General features: G+C 33.2%; 1 protein-coding gene across 8 annotated transcripts in view; it reads right to left on the bottom strand.

The window, feature by feature from the left end:
- Positions 1 to 27,340, bottom strand: part of Sgsh (N-sulfoglucosamine sulfohydrolase) — a 31,168-nt gene continuing 3,828 nt past the window's right edge. For 3 of the 8 annotated variants that reach the window (XM_081731589.1, XM_081731593.1, XM_081731591.1), the window contains exons 2-10: positions 24,212 to 24,338; positions 22,662 to 22,798; positions 20,606 to 20,756; positions 19,532 to 19,770; positions 13,562 to 13,681; positions 7,512 to 7,712; positions 3,208 to 3,377; positions 2,413 to 2,559; positions 1 to 510 (exon numbers count right to left, since the gene is read on the bottom strand). In XM_081731589.1, the coding sequence (XP_081587715.1) occupies positions 364 to 510; positions 2,413 to 2,559; positions 3,208 to 3,377; positions 7,512 to 7,712; positions 13,562 to 13,681; positions 19,532 to 19,770; positions 20,606 to 20,756; positions 22,662 to 22,798; positions 24,212 to 24,338 (1,439 nt within the window). In that variant the 3' untranslated portion in view covers positions 1 to 363. Of the gene's footprint in view, positions 511 to 2,412; positions 2,560 to 3,207; positions 3,378 to 7,511; positions 7,713 to 13,561; positions 13,682 to 19,531; positions 19,771 to 20,605; positions 20,757 to 22,661; positions 22,799 to 24,211; positions 24,339 to 26,467; positions 26,487 to 26,867; positions 27,023 to 27,058; positions 27,327 to 27,340 lie in introns of those variants that run through there. The other 5 variants (XM_081731588.1, XM_081731595.1, XM_081731592.1 and 2 more) reach the window with 5 other exon arrangements.

Below are 27,340 nucleotides of genomic sequence, written 5' to 3'. Positions count from 1 at the left end.
TAAACTAGAAAACGAAATATAATATTTCAGTTCAAAATTATGTACAATAACATTTTTCTTAATTGAATGAAATTTCAGTGAGTTTTTAAGTTCTTTCTTTTTCTTAAAAAAAATATATATATATATATATACACTATACATAAACAATTTTAAAATAAAAAAATGTATAATCACAAATACGCAAAATTAACATTTACGATATTTATATAAAATATTATTCTTATATATAGTGTTTTTCCCATTCTTTATATAAAAAAGCAAGTATTATAGGCAAGTCGGACGACATACTTCGTCAAATGCTGTTGACATGTAATTTTACGTCCTACTGCAACCATAACAAGGAAATTTATTGCTGGAATCGTGTCATAAATGGTTGTCCAACGCTAGACACTGCGGCTCTCGTTTAAAGGACCCAATATTTTCTAGGACGCCATGAGGTGCACAAATCCATGGATCATAGGTAACATTTTGCCAAACTACGAGTCTTCGTTGTAAATCCCTTAAAACATCCTGAAACATATACACAAATGTAATTAATTCACACTTGAATGTTACTTGTATTACAATAAATATATATAAGAAAGAGCGGGCAAAAGCAGGAGTCGCTAAGTAAATAATAAATATCGAATTGAAGTTGAGTACTTATACGGGATGCCTATTTCTGTACTTCATTCGGTACTCCAAATAGTTTTTATTTTTTAATTTGGGAATAGTGAACGTCAGACCAGGTGAGACAAGATGCCTAAATGTTCCTCAAATCATGTACAAATGCTTTGAGACTTATAAACGCGACTGTTGTCACCTTCAAAGATAAAAGTGTCTATCCAGTCCATATTCATCATGAAGATTTTAGAGAAATGGGAACACCTGGTCACTGACAATATCCAAATAATAATGCTGATTCCTTTTCATATTTATGCATGAGTGAATATGAAAAGTCAAAATATGAAAAGCACCATCACAAAACCTCCTTTAGCCCGAACCACACTCTGCGCACAATGCGGATGAAATTATTCTTTGGGCTTTTGGTGCACTCATTTCTAATCCTCTAGTTCAGTGTCTGCGTTTACGAGTCCATCGAAGGTCTAGGGTTTTATGCGGCGCAGTGGGTAGGTCTTTCGTTGTACTAGATTCCAAAACTTTCCTTCGCGTTATTCTTTCGGAAAGGTTGGGACGGACCAACATTCACGGACTCCAGCAATTCCTGTCATGTTTGAAAACTATTTTCCTTGACCACCCGTAAAAATTGGCGATCATTCTAGATTAGGACCCTTTTGCAACCACAGTTTTATGCCATTTTGCGTTCGTATGCATGTTAGACACATTGGAAGTCCGTTTTGATATACCAACAAGTCGTGCAACTTAATTTACTGTGTGCCCATGAATACAACCAAACACAACGATCGCTTGTAGTCATTCATCACATCTTTTGCTTTTCCTAAATTTGACAAGCTATTTCTATACAATCGACTCCAGCAGTGGTGGGTCATTTAGTCACGTGTTATTAGTAAAACACTATCTATAAACGATCAAATCAATGTTAGTTCTAGAAAGGGGGGTAATTTTTTGCCTGATGCGCTTAGTTCTACATTGCAACACATCAATAAGAAACATGGTCAAATGTGGCTATTGAGGCAACTCTAAACAATACGATCACCTCATACATCATCTGAAAATTCTAAAACAGCACTTTATAATATTTCTGTAAGAAAGTATAGCAGAAAGTGTGTATTCTGCCTCCTTGTGTGTATCCATTATCTTATGTTTACAGAAAACTGAAAATTTGCAAAATAGGATTCTTATCATGTTAAATAAACCTATAACAGCAAGTAACTTAATACTGTTTCATGAAAATACTTTTCTTTGAACTTCTATCATTTCTTTATGTTTGTAGCTATCCTGCCATCTGTTGAGTTATACACTGCGCCTGTTGAAGAGCAATCACATTACGTTGAGTTTGCTTAGCGTTTGATATTGGATACACAACGCAAGATATATATATATATATATATATATATATATATATATATATATATATATATATATATATATATATATATATATATATATTTCTCACATGCTGGAATCTAAGTTTACTATCAACTAACTTGAACAAAAAATAGTACAACTTCTATTCTCCTTTCTCCAGGAACAAATGAAATAAGCGACATTGAAAAGTAAATGTGGTTGGCACAAAAGAATTACCAGGACATTGATTATAAATAAAACTTTTCGTGTTAAGTTTAAAAAGAAACCACATAAATAGCAGGCATCATTTCCAATGGATGTAGCACGAACTCGTAAACATAGATACGAGCCGCCGCTGTCCAGCCCTTATGGAATGCGACATTTATTTGTTTAAAATAGACGAAGCAGAAGAAAAAAAGAAAGGGAAAAAGGCAAATAACTTACTTTATATGTTTGTTTCTTGGCAACGTTATATCTTTCCTCGGGATCATACTTAAGGTCGAACAATTCCCATTCGTCTCTGTTGTAATATGAGGATAAGGTTTTATACCAATGTAATGGTTCACCTTTCCGAGTTCTATTTAGTAAGTCCTGAAAAAATAAACACAATTTGCCCAACTGATATAATATATATTTAAAATTATAAATAAACCTATATAATTTTTGTAATGAACAAACTCCATGGCTCTGGATAAGTAGCGTAACAAATAAAACACAGTTCTGACCAGAGCAGAATGAAATATATTAAAAACTATACTTACAATGTGTTACAGTTTCAAGGACCTAACGTCCTCTTCATCAGACAGAAACACAAACTTTTGTGAAACCATTATTTTACATTTCCTGTAAAAGTACCCTTTCCTCTTAGACTAGAAACTTACTACTATCCCCCACGTATTGCCTGAGTATGATATCGTTAAATCTCAGTTATTTACCCAACTTATTTTATGAAAATATTTCGTCCAATTACAAAAGTTTTATACGTAACATGAATTTTTTACACGTTTTTAAATTAAATTATTTTTGTTTTCGTTCATTCTAAATTGTTTTGAATCATATTTCTATTCTTTTCAGATGTTATATTTTGAAAACACAGTAACTTAGATTAATCGAAAGCTTGTTTTCGTATTTATTTATTTAAATCACAATTTATTTATAAACTCTCATTCATTATTATTTATTTACATATCTCTAAATATGAAATACTGGAGAAAAAACTCTAAATTTATTCTACACTACCTGAAATGATGGCGACAAATAAAAGTCCTGATCAATTGGAAAGGGCATCCTGAAGTTCAAATTATGTATCAGTTTGTATCTCTTCGTTCGGATAGAACGCATTGGATAATACATTGTTACTTCATGCAGATTATGACTTGCGTAAACAGTATCATAACCAGTAGAAGGTTCTGCAAAAGATTAATTAAACTGACAATAATTAAGTACTATCTGACGTATCAATGTATGTATGTGAAGAAAGGGAGTAAGAAAAGTACGAAAGAAAGTAACAAAATTAAGAAAGAAAAGTATTAAGTAAGCAAGAAAGAAAGTAGTAGAGTGAGTGAATAAGGAAAGAAAGAAAGAAAGGGAATTAGAAAAAGTAAATATGTAAGAGAGTAAGCGAATAAATAAATAAATAAATAAATAAATAAAGATACAACTATATGCAACTTCAGCCATTTTCATTTGTACTTGAAGGAGAACTAAAACACACCTAAATTATCTACCTATACCTCAACTAAGTAGACATGACATGGCACTTCGGATATGAGTGATCTTTGAAATAATATACAAATTAGCACATATTACCGATTCATTACAATCTCTAATAATAAAATAAAATGCGTAACATTATCATTTTGTAATATGTAATAACGCGTAAAATAAAATATTTACCTGAGTACGTCTTTGTTTTTATTTGTTTACCCGATAACTCTTAGTTATTACCTTTTGCGAAGAGCGAAAACTCGAAGAAAAATTAGATTCCACCTAGTTACATTTTTTTTTTTTTTTTTAGCTTGATGTATTCTCAAATATTTTTGTTTCACTATCCTGTCGCTGGTATTTTTATTTTGATTCACTACCAAGTTGCCTTCAATTGTTGTTTTTCCTGTAATATTTAATGCAAATAATGGAAACAAGATGATATTGTGATGAAATTGTCACAATATCAGCTTGTTTCCATTATTTGCATTAAATATCACAGGAAAGACAACAATTTATTATTACAGTGAAACCTCTCTTAACGGACACCTCTATAATACGGACAGAATTTTTTGTCCCGACAAAAATATATGTTCTCCTACGTAACAAAACCCTCCCTTGTACGGACACTCTCAGATACGGACGCGGACAGTCCTTTCTTGCCCTAAAAGTTTCAATAATCTCTTCATAACGGACAGAAATTATTCTCGGTTCTCCGATATATTACAGTAGACAGAAAAGTCTTTTCCCCACAAGTGTATCTATCATGAGTCTGGACCTGATGGACCACCAAATAGAACAGCTTCAAGCTGAACTTGAAATTCTTTTTTCTGCCCCCAACAAACTGCTTTCTGGTAGAAATTTTAGAAAACCTTTACTAAGCAATAATACTCATGCAGGGTCAGTCGTATGGCCAAGAATTTTATGCGGAAGATCTTCCCTTCCCTAACAAATTTAGTCCTTTTTCCTCTGGGCTTGCATCTTTCTCGACAATTGCATAGATAACAAAACAAACATTGTTTGTTTTACAATAACATTTTCAACGAGCAATGTTTCCTCTCTTACTTTTTTGGAAAATCAACGTTTTTCTTTTACTTATGATACTGGAACAAGTCTGAGTTAGAGTTTTCCCGGCTTCCTTTTTCACTTTCTCTACGAGGATATTCTTTGGGATTAGGGATGGGTTCAATAAACATATGCACTCCTAATAACTTGCCTTTTCATCCATTCCGCTGACGAAGATGCAACGCCAGTACATAAACATACATACACATACATGTTTCTTCCGCAACCGTATTGAAGATCCTCAGAGGACACTTGCTAATGAGATTTATTACCTTTGTAGAGGAAAAAACATGCATTTTTCGCTAAACAAAAGAGTTCAGCCAGTCAGTGGGTTCCTTCCTAACACATCTTTTGAGAAGGTTCTGAGAATTTGAAATAAATGAAAAACACTTACCCTAATTAATTATCCCTAATTAACATTTAACATAAATAAATTTCTCCTTCATTCCTCCCAGTTATTCAAATGCGTACCGATTAGAGTATTTTCATATTGAATTTTACGTATTTACGCTGATGCATAATGTATTTACTGTATATTACTGCATACTGTATATTACTGCGTTGTGAGAAATTAAATTTCTGTAACCTCTCTATAACGGACACCTCTCAGTAACGGACAAAAATTCGTGTCCCATTGGTGTCCGTTATTCAGAGGTTTCACTGTATTATTATTATTATTAGTAGTAGTAGTAGTAGTAGTAGTAGTAATAGTATTAGTAGTATTTTAGTTATGTTTTATTTAATAAGTATTATTATGCCACTTTTCTATGCTTTTTTTAATACTACTGTATACATGATTGTTTTATTATTTATGTACCATTCTTGGGTATTGTAAATTGACTATTAGTCTGTAATTTCCTAATACCAATTAAAAAATATTATTATTATTAATATTATTCGTCTCTGTGCTACTGAGGAACAAATGGAAATTAAACTTCTTCCATCAAAGCCTAATGAAAATTACAATGCACTATACCCATGAAGTGCTCTATCCGGACAGATTACTTCTTAGGTAGTGTTTAGTGAGGACATCTGCTCCTATCACAACTATTACCAAATTTCTTGTATTTCGCTACTATTTGGTTTAAAGGTAGCCCTCAAATCTTTTCACGATTCTGAGCAAGAAAAGAAATATGTTTATCCACCAGGAATCGAATTATGTGTATCACAATCAAGCACGCTACCCTCTCAGCTACATGGAAGCATAGGAAAAAGTATAATATTAGAAAATAACAAAAAAGAAAAAATGAGGAATAAGGGAGAAAAATATATGAAAGGCATAGATATTATAACTTTTTTTTTCTAGGAAGAGGTGAATATCTATGCAATTAATAATAGTAAGCTACTCTAAGTAAAGGTAAGTATAACTTTTACTATATATTCTGATTAAAAGCCAGTTAGCCAAGTTCATACGCAATCGGTATTGAAATAACACGTTTTCTTACTTTGTTCTAAACATGTCATTCACCTGACATACACAGAGTAGAAAAATGCGCGACTCGTGCCAATGCTATAACCACTTTGCTATCCAGTCCGTTACCTAAACAGCTATATATTCTACTACTCAAAACACATGGACTGTATTACACCTCCTGTTGTACTTGGACAACCCAGCGGTGTATACATTACAGAATATCTCTGATAGCCGTTCTCACAGTTGGTCTAGCGGCTAGTGCGTGCACCTTTGGAGCACGTGGTCCTGGGTTCGATGACAGAGTATAAAAAAATTTGAATGCATTACACTAGTTCAGATTCCACCTTAAAATATAGATCCGTTATTAACAAAGTCTCGGTGTTGAAAAGAGACGCTAAACTACAAAAAACAAAGAAATAAGCCTTTGAGGGCTGAAGGCCGCGTAGGCACAGTGGTAGAGCGTTCACCTCTGGTGCATGGTGTCCCGGCTTCAATCCCAGCTTCCGCCAAGTGAACTTTGAGGTGGACAAACACCGTGTGCGTAAGTTTCCTCGGGGTTCTCCCGTTTCATCCCACTTTCTTCAATCCACCATTTCATCATCATCACCGTTTCCTTTAGCCTAGTCGGCATAACCATGGGACGTAAAACTCAAAGATTTCATTTCATTTTTTCATTTTTTTGAGGGCTGGATTCTATATTACATATGAAGAGAAAAATGCTCGATTGGAACGAAAATGGAACCCATGTCTTTGGCTTAGTGTGGCAATGAGTTAACTATTATGCTATCCTGTTCATTTCCTGAATAGCCATACATTCTATCACTCCTGAAGTCAGTACTCAGCCACTCAGAACAAATGGACTGTACCATAGCACCTTGTTTCAAGTTTCCTTGTTTCCAGAAAATTTCTTGCGGGTTCTAATCTGAGTGTTCAACTAAAAGACAGTTTCTAGGCTACTCATCTACGTAGGCAGTGAAGTCATTAATGATGTAGGGCAAAGGCAGGGTGCCTAGCTTTACCCTGTGGGTTCAAACTTCAAAAAGTATTAAAAATTGGAGAGTTGAAGTGAAAAAACAGAAGACAATTTGTCTGCCATGTATACAGAAACCGAGAACACGGCTCCATTACGTGTAACATTCTCTATATTATGATCAACTTCAATCTTCAACTTCATCATAGTTGTCAAAATACAGATAGCCTATTCAGGCTGTCAACCTTTCATACTAATTTAAAAATCCACGTCGGAATGAATTTAACGCGTCTCTTCTGGACATCCATAGAAATAAAACGCTTTGCCAACAGTAAAAACGTAACTTCTAATAACTACTTTCTGTAGATATAATGTCTTCATAACTCATACCGTGTTCCAACAGTGGTAGTAACGATTTCCCTGTAAAAGTAACTGGTTCATCACGATGCTGAATATGGTATTTAGGAAAAGGAATTCCAAACCAGTCCAGTATGGTTGGTACTACATCAAGAAGACTTGCCATGGCGTCAGTTTCTTCTCCGTGACGCCGACCATGAATTGGTGAAGAAATCAACATGGGTTCAGATAAACCTAAAATAGAAAAGAAAGAAAAAATGCTTTAAATCTTTTTTTCTAGATTTACTCTGTTATCCATTATAATGCGTGGCAAATTCATTTGCGTTCATCGCCAAGTGAACTTGGTGATGGACAAACACCGTGTGCGTGGGTTTTCTCGGGGTTCTCCCGTTTCTTCCTATTTTCTTCATTCCACCATTTCATTCATTTCTCATCATCACCGTTTCCTTTAGACTAACAGGCATACCGTGGGACGTAAAACTTAAAGATTTTTATTATTATTATTATTATTATTATTATTATTTGAAGCTCTGAGAGCTAACAATTTGCCGATTTCAGATTCTCGGAGAGAACCAAGGAAACTCACCGTTGGCTGTGGCTCAGGTAATTCAAACCTGGTATCTAAATCAAGAAGGAAAGCACTGTTTGTAACAAGACTTAACCCGTTAGTTACTAGTGAAGAAGTTGAAGGAATTGTTAAGGAACTCAATGTGAAAGAAGTGGTTTGTACCAGATGGAAGACTAAACATAATTCTTATTCTTCCTTTCATATAGAGGTGAATGAATTAGACTTTTTCCGAATTAATGATCCTAAAGTGTGGCCTACAGGTGTTCTCATAGGTCCTTTCTATGGTAGATTGCGGAATTATGGCGAAGTTACTAATCATAATTCTCCTACTAAGCATGATGAACCTAAACCTTAAAATTTGGTATCAAAATGTCCGTGGACTTAGAACTAAAAGTAGTGATTTTTTCTCTTCAATTTCTGATTGTGAATATGGTATAATTGCAGTAACAGAAACATGGTTATCCGATATTCATAGAGACTACGATTATTTCCCAGATACCTATACATGTTTTAGAGCCGACAGACTATATAGTGAAGAGTCATGTCAAAGAGGTGGTGGATCTTTGATAGCAATAAAGAAAAACTTTATGGTGAATCGCAGGCCTGATCTTGAACTTATAAGTGAATATGTGTGGATTGAATTAAAATGTAATACTGGAAAGAATCTTTTAATATCGTGTGTTTATTTTCAACCAACTTTTTCCCCTGTGAATTTTGAAAATTATTTGAACCATATTTCTAGTAGGTTAAATCCTTTGGAAAATGATATACTGATTCTTGGAGATTTCAATATATCTAAAGTTGATTGGTTAAATAATGAACAGCTTCCAGGAATACATTATTACTCCAAATTGAAGTTTCAGCAATTGTCTGTTTTTTTGGAAAATACTAACCTATGTGTTGAACCTTCAGTTTCTGCTCTTGATCTTGTTATCACAAATGCTTCTTCTATGTCAAGAAAAAACAATCAGTGCATGGTCTATCCTGACATTTTTCATTATCCGATTGAAATCATTGTGTTTTTACCTAAAGGTGTAAAATAAATAAGTTTTCTGAACGTTTTCAATTTGTTAGAGGTGATTATTATGCATTATATCAACAACTGGCCAATATAGATTGGTATAATATCTGTGTTGGTACTCCAAAAAATCTGTTTCTTTATTAAAAGCAAAGAATTTAGCTCATAAAAAGTATAAAAATACATTAAAACACGAAGACTATTAATTATTTGCTAACTGCCGCAAGGCTTTTAAGACTCAGTTAAAAGATGACAAACGTATTCACTATACTAAAATGGAAAATCAATTAAAAAGTAGTCCTGAGAAATTTTGGAGATATACATCTAAGGGTAATAACAAGACTGCAACTGGAATAGTAGTAAATGATTCTCTGGTTACCGACTGCGAATCGTTGGCAAATTTGTTTGCAGAGTACTTCGCATCAGTCTACCAGACATTTTCAAATATTAGCAATACAAATAATTATTTAACATCATCAGAAACTTTTTGTGAAACGAAAATACATCCTATTACAACTAGAAATGTAAGAGATGCTATTAAATCCTTAAAGACTAAATCTGCGTCAGGTATAGATGGAATACCTGTTTTTATAATAAAAGGTGTAGCTGAGGTAATCTCACCAGTGTTAGCATCTTTGTTTAATTGGAGTTTAAATGAAAACATTTATCCTGAAGCCTGGAAAATTGTAGCCGTAACACCAATACCTAAGACTAAAGGTGACAAAATTAACGATTATAGACCAATATCTATAATGAATGCTATTCCTAAAATTTTTGAAAAAATAATGTACAACTACTTGTATAATGCTGTACGTGATCAGTTGGATGTAAATCAACATGGGTTTATAAATGGTAAATCAGTTACTACAAATTTGGCATGCTTTGTACATAGTTTGTTTTCTGTTATTCGATCGGGTGGTCAGACAGATGTTATTTATTTTGATTTTGCCAAAGCTTTTGACAAATTACCTCATCACTTATTGATAAGTAAGTTGTATAAGTACAAATTATCGAATCAAATAATAAAGTGGCTAGATTCGTACTTAAACAATAGGAAATTCAAAGTAAGGTATAATGGCTATATGTCTTCTATTCATAATATAACATCTGGTGTGCCTCAAGGCTCTAATCTTGGTCCGTTGCTGTTTTTGTTGTATGTAAATGATCTACCTGAGAAGTTAAATTGTAGATATTTGATGTATGCCGATGATATAAAAATTTTTAAAGAAATTAAAACCTTTCAAGATCAAGTATCCTTACAAGATAATATTGAATTAGTGGTCAAGTGGTCTGAAACCAATTTTTTGCCTTTGAATTTTACCAAAACTAAAGGCATAATTTTCTCAAGGAAAACTGATCTTCTTTTGTATAATTACACAGTCGGTAAACAGAGAATCGATTTTGGAGCCTATGTCAAGGATTTAGGAATATTTTTGGATAACAAATTATTCAATAAGCACTTACAGGTAATAACTTCTAAGGCTAGGAAGAACTTAGCTATGTTAAAATGTCTATGCCGTAATTTTTCGAGTGTCAACACCTGTAAGACTTTGTACATTTGCAATGTGCGATCCCATCTGGAGTACTGCACTGTTATTTGGAATTGTGAAACTAAGTATTTTGTAAATGCTATAGAATCCGTTCAAAACAATTTTTTGGCTTGGTTACGATGGAAGTTTAAAAACTTCAAAGATATGAGTCTGTCTTGCATATCTAAAGAGCTTTATTTGTTACCTCTAACTGATAGGCGGTGTATTTTTGATTTAAGTTTTTTTCATAATATTCTTCAAGGTGTCTTTTCTATTGATGGTCTCTGGTCCATAAGAATTCCATATCGCAATGTTAGAAATTTTGTACCCTTTGTTTCGAATGTTCCTACCCTGAAGAGTTCAATTTATAAAACTATAGATACAGCCAATAAGTACTACAATGCTATAGATATCTTTCAAAGTAATTTTATTAAAATTCGTTCACAATTAATTAAAATTCTAAAGGACAAATATTTTTTTTTTAACTTGTAAGGTGCCATTTGAAATTTTTTTAATTTTGAAAATTTAAATTTTTTTTTAGGTTGTTTTCTTGTTCTCTCTTTTAACTTTCTTTCTCTTTTCCTATCATCTTTTTTCTTTTATCTTTGCTTTTTTTGGATACTACACTTCTTTTTATTATTATTATCTCGGTTATGAGTTTCACATGTCATATGCTTATTTTGTATTCTTTGGTAAATTTATCTTATTTTTATTTCTGTCTTTGTATGAGTGTACTTTAATTAAGGTGTCAATTGATTTGAAAATCATGCTTATATTATTTTATGATTTTCATGTATGTTCATTTGTAACTTTGACTATATGTATGTTCCTTTTAATATGTTATATACTTTTGTTCCTACTGTATACTCATATCAATGTTATTTTAGTCTCATGACAGGGTGTACTTGTTTGAGATGTACTTAAGATGATATTTCTGCTTATTTGTTTTCTCATTATGCTTTTCATTGTATTTCTATCTGTAATACCCATTGCGTTTTTTTTTTTTTTTTTTTTTTTTTGCATGTTTCATTTTTGTTATTTAAATGTAAGCGCCCTATATTTGTATAATCCTTCTTGGAGGCACTTTGTGGCTGTAGCTGTTTGTCCCTAATAAACATTTAAACATTGAACATTATTATTATTATTATTATTATTAGTAATAATAATAATAATAATAATAATAATAATAATAATAATAATAATAATAATAATAATAATAATAGTATTTTTCATTTGCGTTCGTACTATTCACCTAATTTTACGAACAGCCTTACTGAGGAATGAGGGAACATCTATAATAAACAAACCTTACTGCTGCAGCTAAAATTTTTTTAAAGCGAACAGAAGTTCTTTTAATGTTTACAATATTATAGGCATGTAACGGTGGAAAAATGTCCAAAGATGAGACATATATACCAACGACTGAGGTGCACAGTGATAAATATGATAAAAATGATAAATCCTCATGTTTCAGGAAAAATCAACAAAAACTATTTGTAATCTAGAAAATGATGTACGATAACCATGCCACCTCATCAAGTGTGATACTAGCAATATGATGATGAGACATAGCCCTAACCCTTTATCTTCAGTGTTTGTTTAATTATCATATGATCGAAAGATAAGATCAATGGGTTGATCCATCGAGTGAACAAAGTTATATACTTGAGGGTAAATTTTGATGCGTAGTTTTTGAGAAAAATCTATTTTTATGATGCCAAAACGTATATCACTCGTTGCCAATAATAATTAGTATCTTTTATTCTGCTGAAACAGACTATTTATTCATTTATGTACTGTATATACAGAGGTTGTGCAGAATAATGTGAACAGGTCAAAAAAGAGTGAACTCATAGCTAATTGGTATAAGACCACCTTTTGCGGCCAAAACACCAGGAGAACGAAGAACAAATTCTTACAGATGATGATTAGTAATTGATGGAATGTTGTACCACTCTTCCTGTAAAGCATGATCCAGTTCCAAAAACAAAAGAGAAACTTGGCCAGTTACCTTTCGTTCTAATATCACTGGCAGAGTTGATAATAGAGGAAAACAATACTGCACACGGTTTTCTAAGGCAGTGGGCGATGACCCAATGGAAGGACACTGTCCTGTAAAATTTGCCCATAGGACTTGGTATTCATCCTCTACACAAGGAGACTATAGGCCCTGCAGAAAACTATGATGTCGCCGTGCACACTGTCAAAGTACCAGCTACATGCTTAACGGTTACAGAAACAGTTTGGAGCATAGGCCTCAGATGGTGTTCGTCACACGTTCACACCTCCTGCTGTAGGAAAAAAGAACCGTCAATGTCGATTCATTGGACCATATGAGGTTTACGCTTATTGATAGACTTCAATTAACTTCATTTACCACAACACTCACGGATACACTGAATGCTGGTAATAGATAAGTAAGATTCACCACGGTATATATGAACAACAAAACACGATCGCTAACCGCAACACGTACTGTACAATAACGCTCAAAACTTAAATATGATTTCCGACTACTGTTCACATTATTCTGTCCAACCCCTATATACTTAGACATATACTGTTAAGTAGCACATACTAGTACACTTACACTAGCTGTAACTTTGGGTTAAAAATAAACCTTCTTTTTCTGTAAATGAAGCTGAATATAGTAAAGTTTCCTTCTTCTTTTAAGCCAGCACAAACACTTAAAAAATAATATTTTACAACATAAATATTAGCAAAAAAGAAGAATATATGATTGTCACTATTATCAAACGAATGGACCTCAAAATTACACATTTTCACTGCCAGTGATATTAGAACGAAAGGTAACTGGCCAAGTTTCTCTTTTGTTTTTGAATAATGGAACAAAGTTCGGATCTTATTTTTTCTTTCTTTCTTATTTCATCTCATTGCCAGCGTTTATTCTTTTGAAATTAGGAGTACATTTCACTAAACGAGAGAAAGTAATTTTCAATTTGCTAACCTGGATCATACAAATTAGTTCTTCCACTTGGAAAAGGAATTCCATTATCGGACGAATAAATAACTAACGTATTATTTAGAAACCCAGCTTTCTCAAGTTCTTTCATAACCAAACCAATACCTGTAATATGAAAAAAAGTGTAATTGTTTTATAAGGTTTAATATTTCCATTTTAAGATTAAACATATTAAAAAAAAAAAAAAAAAGAAAGAAAGAAAGAAAGAAAGAAAGAAAAGTAATCCCTGTGTTCTTGAAAAGAGATCTAAATTTACGAGTACAAACATTATAATAATAATATGCAATTTTAATGAAATTATAGTACTATTGCATCGATACAGTTTTGAATCAAGGAAGATACGGAAATATTAATATTATTATTAGTAATAATAAACTGCTTCGGTATAGCAAAATAGTACCTTTTGTGCGCAAGGGTCTGGGTTTGTCTCTAAATGCGGCACAGATTTTTCAGTTTAAACCTGGTATTAACTAACACTCATCTGTCGTGTGTGCCTGGAATCTTAATCAGATGCTTATACTCCTGATTTCGGCAACCAATCCTGATGCCTTCGACAGCCAGATACTAATCAAGAGCTTAGTTTCACACATACACACATTCTTACATTTTACTTATACTTTTCTAATAGAAAACACTAAAATTAACAATAGCTTCCTGAAATGTTGGTAATCGCTACATACACTAACTCACAATTTCGTGGTACCTATTTGTATTATATTTATTGCGTTCCGCGTACCAAATACATGTGCAAATTGCAACTTGGTATGTAACATGTCAGAATTATTAACCTGATTAGTATATATTATGTTTACATATAGTTAATTGATTACAGGATATAAAAGTATTGATTACAGTATAAAACATAGAAATGTCAAAATTATTAACTTGAATAGTACCTATTATGTTTAAATATAGTTAATTGGTTACAGTATATAACTAGGGTTGTAAACGCTGTTTTGAAACGAGTTTAGCTCAGCTCAAACTCAGAGTGTAATAAAGGACACGCTCAACTTGAAGTTCAATATCAGGAAAATTACAAATAAAACTATCTGATGATTTGATAAATAAAAATATTTAGTATGGTGCAGATTGAGAACGATCCAGCATACAAACGGAAATTTTAGGGTAAAATATATTACTTTACAAAGAGAGAATAATGTCTACGGAACTCATTAATACAAATACCAAATCTGTAATTATAGTAATAAGGTAGAAATAACATAGATGATATAAACGTGACGGCTATATGTGCCTCCAAGAAAGAATCACTTCAGCACTTCTCTGTGACTTTCAGTAGACCCCACCCCTCCGCATTCGGCGCCCTTACTTTATGCCAGTTACTTATCTTCACTCTATCAATCCCTGCAATCCCTGTGTGTTACGAAACAAATATCCTTATGCAACATGCCTAGCGAAATGCTAATCTGTTAAGAGAATAAGTGTATTTGAAACATCATAAGATATTTTTAAAGCACTATTTTGTAAGCACATTATATATGCTTGGCTGTTTGTAAGAAATTTGTTACTCTTATTAAGAAACAGTGTTACCCCATTGTAGTATGCACGTTGATATAACTAAAAATTCAAGATTTTGGGAAGGTTATGCAATTGTGCTCCCCTTGCTTTTTGTATTACATAGCAATGGAGTTTTCACGAATCTTTATACGTCCGATCAGGGGTGTAGCCAGCAGGTTTGTGTAGGAGGGGCCCTTCCTTTTTTTAGGGGGGGGGCAGCTACAATGTACTATTATTATTATTATTATTATTATTATTATTATTATTATTATTATTATTATTATTATTATTATTATTATTATTATTATTATTATTATCCATAAATTATATTCAAGATAGTTTTTATTATGCTTAATCAAGAACTACTACCCGGGACCAAACGCTATACTTTAGTGCATAACTATAAAGGTAACCAAGAAAGTTCTGTCCCTTTTCGTGGAGGTCTGTGTTCAGTTGGACCTCACACCGTGAGTTGAATGCAAGTGGACCTAAGGTGAACGTCAGTTGTTGGTGTGAGTATATCCAACATACTACCTGGTTGTGGCAATTCAGATTCACCGTGAACTTGCGTAAAGACAGAGGGAACATGGGACATCCACAGAGCGTCATAAGAGCATGTGTGCTGATGAGTTCAAATGGAGATCAAACGCCGCTGTAGCGAGACAGTAGATATGCCAGGCCTTTGGTGAGGGTGTCGTGACGACGCGGGCAGTGCAGCGATGGTTAACAAGTTTAAGGACGATGACGAAACACCCGAAAACACCACGTGCCAGAAGAACAACACATGTACAAAGAGGAACTGGGACTACAATTCAGTGTGTGGAGAAACCATTCGGCAGCACATCCATCAACTTGGGAAGCACTACAAGTTGGGTCGATGGGTCTCACATGTTTTGACTCCGGTCCAGAAGGCAACGCGGCAGTCGACTGTGTTTATTTACTGTTTCGGAGCCATTTCTGGACAGGGCGTTGACATGTGATAAAAAGTGGGTCCTATACGAAACTCCACGGCGCCGTCATCATTGGTTAGCATCCCATGAACCGATTTCAAAACAGCCGAAGCAAGCACTGTACCAGAAGAAGGTCCTTCTGTGTGTTTGGTGCATCGTGCATCGGGAACTGCTACCAGCTGGTAAGAGTATCAATGCAACTGTGTAGTGTCAGCAGTTGAGCTGTGCTCAACAAAAACACAAAAACTCTGGAGCCATCACTTCTGAATTGCAAATGGGTCCTCGATTACAGGGCAACACTAAGTCCCACGTGGCTAGGATGACTAAGGACACCATTTTCCGCCTTGGATGGGAAACAATATTGCAACCACCATATTCCCCGGGTATTGCACCGTCTGATTATCACCTGTTCCATTCTTTGGACAATCACCTTAGAGGACGCCAGTTCAAATCCCTAGCAAAAGTCCAAAATGCACCTGATACCTTCTTTGTTTCACGGCCCACCAAGTTCTACCGCGATGGATTCCATGGCCTTACAGAACGTTTTCAGAAGGTCGTCGATGCTGATGGGGAGTATTTTCGATCTTTCAGGTTAGGTGACATATCGGTGTTCGAAGGTGGTGGGTGAAAAAGCAACAAAACTTTTCTTGGTTACCTTTATATTTAAATTTAAGACCTTGTATACATAATCTATCTACACAAGATTGATTTTCTTTGAAATTTCACTTAATTTCTTTACGGTTTCCTGACAAAAATATTTATTTATTATTCGTGACTTAAAAAAAAAAAATTATTACACTGAGTAGAAATAAAAGAGCGAGCGAATTAAATCCAAATTGAATAAAAACATTGTTTCTCACCAAATTTTCCATCCTCTATGTCTTAAAACACTTGTTAAAGCATATAAAAATATACTGTACTTACAAATCAGTTTAGTACCTTTGTTTTATGGCTGTATTTGTAGTATCTTGTTAAAACGTTTGTCTTCAAACTGTCAAATATAAATCGCAGTAAATTGTGAAATCTGCTGTCACAAAAAAAGTATCCTATTTCTCGATCGGTATAAGTAAGAGATACTATACTATTTTTCGATCAGTATGGAAAAACAATATTTCTCCATACTATTTTACCGTAAATCATTAATTGTCAATAAACTTTGTTACTTTTAAATGAATGAAGCGAGATAATTTTACTATGATGTTTTAAAAGCTGGTCATTTGGAGGGCCAGGAAACCATTTGGGGGGGCCTGGCCCCGATGGGCCCCCCTTTTCTACACCCCTGCGTCTGATATTCTTTTATATACTATTTTATTTCTGTACATTTTTACTCTTGAGCAACGATAGGAGAAAACAGTATGATGATCGTGAAAAATAATCGAATACGAGATTTCAATTATGTATACGTTTTATGGTTTACACATGTCGAAAATGGGATTTTCATGTATCTGTTCCATCTATCAATTCGTTCAAACCGATGTGTTGTTATATACTCGCCTAGAATCCAAACCGTTCTACATAACCATATCCAATTTTAAACTTAAAACTTTTCATAATATCTTTTGAGGTAATTTCTTTTTTATTATTATTATTATTATTATTATTATTATTATTATTATTATTATTATTATTATTATTATTATCTTCCTATCCCCAAAATTAAGGTAGTTTACTGAAGAGTGACAATAAAAAAAAAAAATAAAATAAAAATGCTATTTTCTAGAAAAAGGCTCTAACGTTTTGTTTATACAGGGTGAAGCACAGAAAAGGTAATCGAAACGAAACCATGAAACGATATGATTAATGCAAATACTTACGTGCATTATGCATGCTTAATGTTAAATTGAGCATAACTGTATTCGTCGTATAGTGAAAAACATTGGTGCTTCTTGTAATCGAATGCAGATACTTCAAAGGGTTGAAGCAATCGATTTCTGTGCTCGCTTGCAGTAGGGATACTGTGGATATGTTCTAGCAAATCTGTATCAGGATCCACATTACATGAATACTTCATGGTTTTTCTGATGAGTGTCGCGTTCTCCTCTGTGGTCACGTAAATAAAAAACAAAAAAGCGTCTTTTGGGCTGGGAGGGGCCCGATGAGTGCCCACAAAGATTACTCCATTCGACACAAGTAACCGTGTGGGCGGCGATTTCAAGTCATGGTGACCCTATCTCACATCGAAGATGAATATGATAATACAACAATAGCAACGGTTAATGAATACAGAAAGCAAGTCATAGTTTGATTTTGTTTGCACACTTACATGATCTCGATCTCAATCAGCTACTTTTTCAATAAGATGGAGCCACTGTCCTCAAGACCACGGGAATAAACCAATGTTACATGAATTGTTTCCGGAATCACTTGTAGAAACTAACTTTTCTTTTCCTCCTATAGATTTACAGTAACGGTTTGTCTTTTCTCAATTTTCGTGTTGTTTTTGCTTTAACATAACTGAATATGAACAAACAACACAGCAAAATTTTCCTTGCCCGGGAGCGTAAAATACCTAAATATGAACCTGATAATAGGTATCTCTGTTTGTTATTATCTTCTTTAGTTTATCACTGGAACGTGAAACTCAATAAATGAAATACAACTTTAACAATTCTTATATCAAAATTGATTATAATGTGCTGCTCTAAAATTATAGCTAATTTCTTCTATGTAACTCATGCATAACCTTGGCCCATATCTGCACTTTCTCACTGATATATGGTTCCACTGGCTTATCCTTTAAGCATGCACTACCTTTAAAACGCGAAGGCAAGTCGCCTGGACAACTCTAAGCTGATTTTACAGAACACTTTCAAACCAGACTAAATTATCAAACATTGAAAGAGAATATATATATATATTTATATATATATATATATATATATATATATATATATATATATATATATATATATATATATATATATATATATATATATATATATATGCTTCAACTACTTTGAGACTTCGTTGGCCGATTTTCATAGTTCTAAAAAGATGTCACAACACCTTATTTGAGTTTCTACCTCTTTCAGGATGAAACGCCGGGAAAAGATGGTTAGTGGTGATTTTAATACTTCCAGTTTTTCTACTTTTTATTTTTATTTTTAAATGTGTTATACATCCCATAATTTGTTATATGAATTGTTTATAATCTCAATACGGTTATTCTTATATTTTTGATGCTTCAAATACATGATGTCACGGCACCCCCTTATAACTACCAATATTTTTTTGTTTTGAAAATTTTCTCTTCTTCCAAGAACCCATCATGTGACAAAGTGAAAAACATTTGATCTGACCAGGCACTATACGATACAAAACGCAAAATTAAATTTCAGTTTATGTCAAACCTACATGGCAGAATGCACCATCACTATGCTTTACCTTGAATATATAGCCTTGATATCCAACACTCTCTCTACTTGTATATAGCGTAATTATCTGATTCAGATCTACCAGTTAGGGTTTAAAGCATTATGCTGGAGGTTACCTTGGTCCAACCTTGATATTGTTGTATACTGTGCTGCAATGTCTTGTCGTGCAGCTGGAGTATCTTGAATAAAATATGGCACTTTGACATCATTTGGTTCATAGTGAATTGGTTTCCAGTCCTCTATGTAGCCCATTCCTGGCTCTCCATTACCAAACTTTTCACAGAAGTTTCCGTATTCAGGATGAGTGTGTCCGCACCGATGTGGATCATGGAACGCAACATAGAGAAAGAATGGACTGAGAAAATGAATTACTAAACGTAAGTTTCTTTCCAGAATATTTCACCAATAAAAAAGTAAAGCAAATATGAATTATCATTTGTAACGCTTGCTTCTTAGACACATAATAATGAATGACAGTGCTATACAATTATTGCTTCTGTACCAAATAATTTTGCAGTTCCGCTATAATGACCTTTCTTAGTTAGTACAATCTATATCATTTTGCACTTTAAAGTATATTCCTACACTGAGTCAAGTACAATATTCTTAATACTAGCTGAGGTGTTTATTTAAAGTGATTACTTGGACTTTTGACAAAGACAAGCAAGGCATTCACGTAAACATTCAAAAACAAAGGCAAAGTCAGCAATTGAAGCACAGAGTCTATCATTAGTGAAATATTTAGTTTATATTATTATGGTTTAGTTCTTTACTCCTCATGCTTGTATTACAAATGTTAAAGGTACATACTTTTATCACGATAAGAAACGAAAATAAGCAAAAATAATCATCGTACGAACATGGTCTTTAAACGTGCTTTGATACAGCCCGAAAGGTTAACAAGCACTCTTTGAGTGAGTGTGGTCAAGATGGAGAAAAATAAATAAATAAATACAGTGTAGATACTAGAGAGAATTACTTAAATTTAAAAGTAGCACATTCAGAATCAAGTCAAAAATAATGATCCTGAGAATTAACGTGCTAACTCATATATCTCATTTAAACGTACATTTATCTACTCAGTTGGAGTACTTCATGGGCTGAAAAGCTCATTTTATTTATCTAGTTCATTTATGATTTCCATAATGTAACAAATACTAAATAATTCACACAGCTAATTAGTAACTTACTTTGTTGAGTTTTCTTTTAAAAACTCGCGAACAAGAAGCTTTATTTTCGTGATATTTCTCCCGACCTGCATGATCGAATTGTTCTCTTCTGTCCGGGCGAAGTCAAAAGGGTACACTTGCTCTGGTCCGACATGCTTCTTCCCAATTATACCTATAAAAGGAAGGTCATATCTAAATTCCGTTTGTGCTTATATATATATATATATATATATATATATATATATATATATATATATATATATATATATATATATATATATATATATATATATAACTTGTATGCATAAATGAAACCAACTGTCATAATCATAAGAGTAAAAAAATAGTTATTACTATTGATAAATTACTATTGACAAAACGGAACTTACACTCTGTATCTTAGCTTTCTCCAATACAATTTTATATTATGATTTCCATCTTAATTATACGAAGTAGGTTTATTTCTTTAGATAACTATAAACTTAACCCGTATTATTTTCATCAAATGAAATGAAACAATTCGCAACATGATAATAACTGACGTGAACATTTCACTAAAACTCCTTAAACATTAAAGAAGCAAATTATTGCAAGAATATACTCTGACCCCAATTTATGGTTACTTGTCGACTTCAGTATGCTTTGATAATGCAGACCGAACTAATCAGATAAAAACTCTGAACCTCTTATGGATTGCTACACCTCCCGAATACACGACGCTTCACATTATTCTTACAAACTCTTCCAAAGGTACATTCTTACTAAATTCACTATTACTTTGTTACTTTATCTTCGGTTTGTAGAAATTACTTCTTCAATGTTTCTGCTGTATTCGAAAGCGTTCTTCACGACGTAAGGATAACGTTTAAAAGATATGAAAAATCTACATGCAATCAAGATTTTTCAGCTTACCTGCTACTTAAAGATGTAGAATAACTATAAGTGTTATTAACCATTGTTTTTATTTTTATTGTAAAACTTTTGTGTTCACTTTCACGTTTCCACGCTCAGAATTTAATTTTGATCTTTTAAAATCGTAAACCTATTTATATTATTATTATTATTAACATCATCACTTTTAAAGAGTTACTTTCGTTACAATCACCAATAATAATACTTTTTATTCTTAATAGTACATATTATGTCTTGCTTGTCTTTAGAAACTATAGTGATTTGATTTTGAGTTTAACGTCCCGTTCAGCTGCGAGGCTATATGAGACGTGAATCTACTGATAATATGGACCACATGAACATGAGCTCCCGCCGAGAATCGAATCCGGGTCTCCCACGCCAACGGCGCATACGCTAACCACTTAGCCACGAATGAGCTCTGAAGCTACAATCATCTAAGTTCAATTTTTTTAGCTACATAACACAAACGTCTAAATATTATCATTTTTTATTTCGTTTAACACCTATGAACGTGTTATTTAAAACCGTGGATATATATCCATCTCGACTACATAAGTGTTTAAATTAAATTAAATTATATTGTATTGTCTTCTTATGGTGTTTGATATATTCTTAGTTAACACTTTCGTACCTCGGCTTAGATGGTTATAACAGATAACAGATAAAAGGTAGATAGACGAAATACATGACAAATAATGTTTAAACATTCTATTTTAAGATGAATGCAATATTTATTTGTATTGTTCAGTGGAACTGCTATAATATTATCGAGCTTGTCAGTTTGCATTAACAAGTCACCCTAAGTTCCGATTGGACTTAGGGTCGAAAGTGTTAACTCAACTGAACTATCTAAATGTCTTATAAGTAAAGTTTATTCAGTTATTTCTACCACAATGTCTTGAGTTACATAAGATTATAGTTCATTCTATCCGCCATTTGCAAACAAGATTGTTTAAAACAGTTTTTTCAATGGTAATTATAAGAATTGTTTATTTTGTTGACTTATTTGTTTATATCGACTCTAAAGTATTTATTAATCTTGCTTTCAATGTTAAGTTTTATTGAAGTACGATTCTTTGCATTCATAAACTAGCTATTGAATGCAGCCAAAATTATTAATATATCTCAACAGTATACTTAACGAGGACATATGCGAGATTCAAACCTGTTCTAATCCCATGTTTGGATAAGACTGATGGCAAACTCTTAACACCATCAAAGGAATTAAAATGATGAACGTCCTGATGTAACCCATACATCCCATTTTGATGTACAGGCAGGCCTGTCAGAATCGCTGATCGACTGTAAACAAAGACAGTAAAAAGAAGAATTAAATCAACAATCTTTTCAAACAAACACTGTAACGAAGATTTAATTTAACTATTAAATGTAGCTTTATTAATGCAACAAGAAATGTGTTATTAACGTAATCTAGTTACATGGTTGTGAGCGACACCAAGCTGTGCGAACTTTATAGTGGACAAGGAAATCAAGGAAAATGGAATGGTAGACACTCTGTCCGTTAAGTTTTCTCGGGGTTCTGGATTCTTTTCTTCTCACTTTATCAATGTATTCTTGATTTATGGGACAACAAGCAACAGATTCAATTTAAGGTGAATGAAAATGGGCGCCAATTGGTAATGCGTGACAGCATATATATGTATTATTACTTTTTATTTTATTTTATTTTATTTTATTTATTTATTTATTTTTTATTTTTTGAAAGAGATTAGATTCAAGAAATGAATGATCAAAGCAAACCGAATCAATAATAGAGGATAATCCTACATTTTAAAATTATTTAATTTTAGTCAATGTTGAAGAACTTTCCAATACATTTCTAATAAGTTCTGCCAATACCGTCGTATAGGGCAACCAGCAATGATGGAGGGAATCTCTGCCTCACTCACTATTCTGAAACTTATCATACATGTTCAATAATGTTCAAGTTGGAGGATTGAGTGAGCTACGGAAGATGATTAAATTCATCATGATGTTTCTCAAACCGCGACCTAAATAATCCCAAATGTTCGTATTGGCGCATTGTCGTCTTGAAAGTTTGACTATTTGTTAGGGAACAATGTCTGTAGTATAAGAAGCCCATGGTCATTTAAGATGTTCACATAACCATTGGTAATAATTCGTCCTTTGAGAGTAATAATAGAAAAAAAAAAATGGAATAACACAAGATTGAGGCCCATATCAGCAGAAACTCGTCGTCATGTTTAAAGGTAGGTGGTAGGCATTACGGAGCATATATCTCTTTGTATGTCTGACACACATAAAACCGGCCTGCAGATGGAAACAAGGAAAGAGATAACACACTGAACCATACTATTTTTTCCCAATTATCGGTACCTCATGTTTCATGTTCTCTACACTTTTTTTTTTTTTTTTTTTTTTTTTTACTAGGTAGTTTTCAGAGGTTTTGAAATTATAACTCGAACGCGAATGTTAAGGTTATGCAGCCTTTGTTAGACTTACGACTGTACAAACAGGTCGTTCAAAGATACTAATTCAGTTCTGAAGTCAGTTGCGCCACATTTTATCAACAGTTCATTGTTACAAGTCTCTGCAGTTTCCGGCAAGTTGGTTTCCGTCTACTATTCCATTTTTCTGATGATATCCTGGTTAAGATACAATATCAATGTATAAATTAATTTGGTATTATAATAATTTATCATGCAGTCATTCCTTTTCTTAACGAGCTCCTACCTTGGAGAACAACTGCTGACTGACGTATATGCATTGCGAAAGATTAGACTTTTCCTGGCCAGAAGGTCCAAATTTGGAGTTTGGCATGGACTTCCATAAGCACCTATTTCAAAACCAGCATCATCCGCTGCAAATAAAAATAAATTAATACATTAACAATTATAATAATAATACCTTCTACGTAATCGTAATTGTCCTGTATTATCAAAAATTAAACATCTAGATGAGAAAATGTTTGTTACTATTATTATTATTATTATATTAGTCGCTGTGCTCATTTATCGTTTGTGTTAACTCGAAATATTTTTAAATAGATTGCATACATTTTAAATCTACGAGTAATTCCCATTTCCCTCATATAACACAAAAATTTTACAATGATGATTACTTAATATTAGGTAGTTGTCAGTTCAGTAAAAATGGTTTTGATACTTAATATTAATTGTATCTACATATAAAGTTCTAAAACTTTTTGGAGACACTTTATCAATAAATGTTTTAAACTTACTGTTAAGAAGATAAAGTCGGGTATCAGTTTTATAAGACTATTAATGTGGAAGACCTTGTTATCTTCTTGGACCCGTCAAAATAGATACATCTCATCTAACAGCTATTTTGACACAAGAGAGTGTGGACCATCGATAAAACTGATACCCAAGGCACTTAACGATACATTTAAAACATTTACTAATACATATTTTTTATAAAAAGTACAGACACATACAAGCGAGAATATCCACGCTCCAGTCAGTTAAACGAATACTTAGAAACGGGTTTTCTGAAACGTCTACGCTACGATTATTAACAGATCAAACGAAATTAGGAATATGGTCATGATAAGTGCTGTTAGGGAAGGGTCTAGTAACTCTCATCCTTACGGATTCAGAAGACTTAAGGAAATGTATATCTACGAAACCATAATTATCATCCTTGTAGGCATTCTGCTAGGCAGTCAGGGAATATTAACAGTCGGGGTTTCTGGATCGATCGCAGTTGCCGATGAGTGGGCTTTGTAAAGGAAAACATAGTGCGTATAGGTTTTCTCGGAGGTTGCCGTTTCCTCCCATTTTTTATTTATTACACCACTATTATCCATCAAATTTTGCCTTAGCCTCGGTACATAATCGTGGGACGTTAAAATCAAATCAAATCAAATAAATAAATAAATAAATAAATATGTAACGGAAGGAAAGAATGACGTTGGATATGCATATACTAATGGATAGCATTTTTGCGTCTAATCGGATGTCTTGAACTCGAATTCGGTGGTCGGTAACTTCTCTAATAGATTTCTCCTCAGTTCCTTGATCAAATTGCAGAATGCTACATAGGCTATAGGCTCTGCTTACTTTCTTTCCTATTGAGGTTGATTGTTGATTGTTCCTGTGTTAAGCTGATCTTGCCTTCAAAAACAAATAAATTGAGGAACGGTTGTTTGTGCAAAATTTAGATATTTTGCTGGTTAGCTGAATAGAATAGTCTTCAAGAGTTAAATCCCCGGTGAAAACTTATACCTGAAAAGACTTTCATCCTTTAGAAATGTTTACAGCATTATGGAAATTAGTTCTTGATTGTTAACGAAAGCTGTTGTTTGTATGCGCGGGAATGATTTGACCAGATAATACAACCTCTAGCGTCTTTCAAAACTATTACATCCTTAAATTTAACAATAGTTGCCGTATATAAAGCCGTACATACGGAGAAATTTGTTTATATTAAAGATGTAATATGTTTTAAAAGATGCTAGAGGTCATATTTAATCAAATACTTTAAAATTTTTACGATATTAGTGGATTAATTATGGATACTTTGAAGCCAAAAATAGGTACGTCAAATTTTAATGAGGTATCAGTGCTCTACAAAAGCCAAATATTTTCCGTGAATATTGGAAATATTACATTTATCTTCCTCGATCTAATCGGTGTTCAATATAAACTTACACATATTTAGGCAAACTGACTCTAATCTACGAAATTCATATGTTCGATTAGGTTAGGTCTAGTCACATTTTAGAGGTCGCAGTGGATCAGTCGTAGAACGTTCACCTTTGGTGCATGAGGCTCTTGGATCGGTCACAGCTAACACCAAATGGACTTTGTGGTGGACAAATACCATTTTGGGTGGATTTTCTCATTGTTCTCGCGTTGATGCTTTTCTATTTGAGGTATCAATAGATTTGTAAAATCTACTGAAAAAATCTCGATTATTATTTCAAAAAAGAAATATCTACATAATCAAAATATATGGGGATTTTACCTTAACACCCTTAATAATGTGAAATAACATAATCGAAACAATATGCTTATCAGCATATAATAAGGAAGCCATGATGAACTGAATTCGTATGTCAATGTGTGTTAAGTCATGATCCGTAACGATAAACTATCAGACATATAGGGCGTCTCACCGGCGCTGACGCGCCTCCGGTTACACTTCGCGTGGGCCCAGCAGTTTTGTCCTACTCTTACGCTGGTTAGATACAATTTGTGCTCTTTAGTGAGCACCTAGCACAGTTTGATTCGTTTTCTCCATTTTCGTGTTTATGTGTATAGCGGTTAAATCCTAAAGTGAGTCTACAACAACGAATGCAATTCCCCTATACTTCGGAAGAAGTAGTTCGTTTCGCGAAGGACTCCGTGAATTCATTTATGGATACCTTAAAAAAAGAAAAAGCTCGTTGCCGTTTCCTCCATATTTCTTCATTTCAGTATTCCATTCACTATTATCTCATCGTCTCATTTAGCTTCAGTGCACAAAGTGGGATGTTGAATTGCCTACAGTAAATGTCGGTCTAAAGTTTGAAGTATACAATGATCAAATGGGTATGTTGAGAGAAAACTGACACACCTATTATTAAAAGGACGTTTCTTCTCAAATTTGCTTCGACGATTGCTTTGAATGAAATAACTGATAAAAAGAGCTCCCATAGCTTCATGTTTCACAAGCACAACGATGGAACTACGTACAAAAATAAATCTTATCGTCCTTTTATCTCATTACATTCCATCAATCTGTCCTATCAAAGTGCTTTTCTGTTTCATATTTTCTCAACTTTTTCCACCGTGAAGACATACTTTAAGTGTATTACAGACTTTAAAAAAAAAATACATAATTAACTTGGAAAGTTAA

Source organism: Thermobia domestica, chromosome 11 (assembly GCF_964235325.1).
Source record: "Thermobia domestica chromosome 11, izTheDome1.hap1.1, whole genome shotgun sequence".
NCBI lineage: Eukaryota > Metazoa > Arthropoda > Insecta > Zygentoma > Lepismatidae > Thermobia > Thermobia domestica.
Note: the sequence above shows the minus strand (reverse complement) of the source record. Positions and strands in the feature narration are given on the sequence as shown.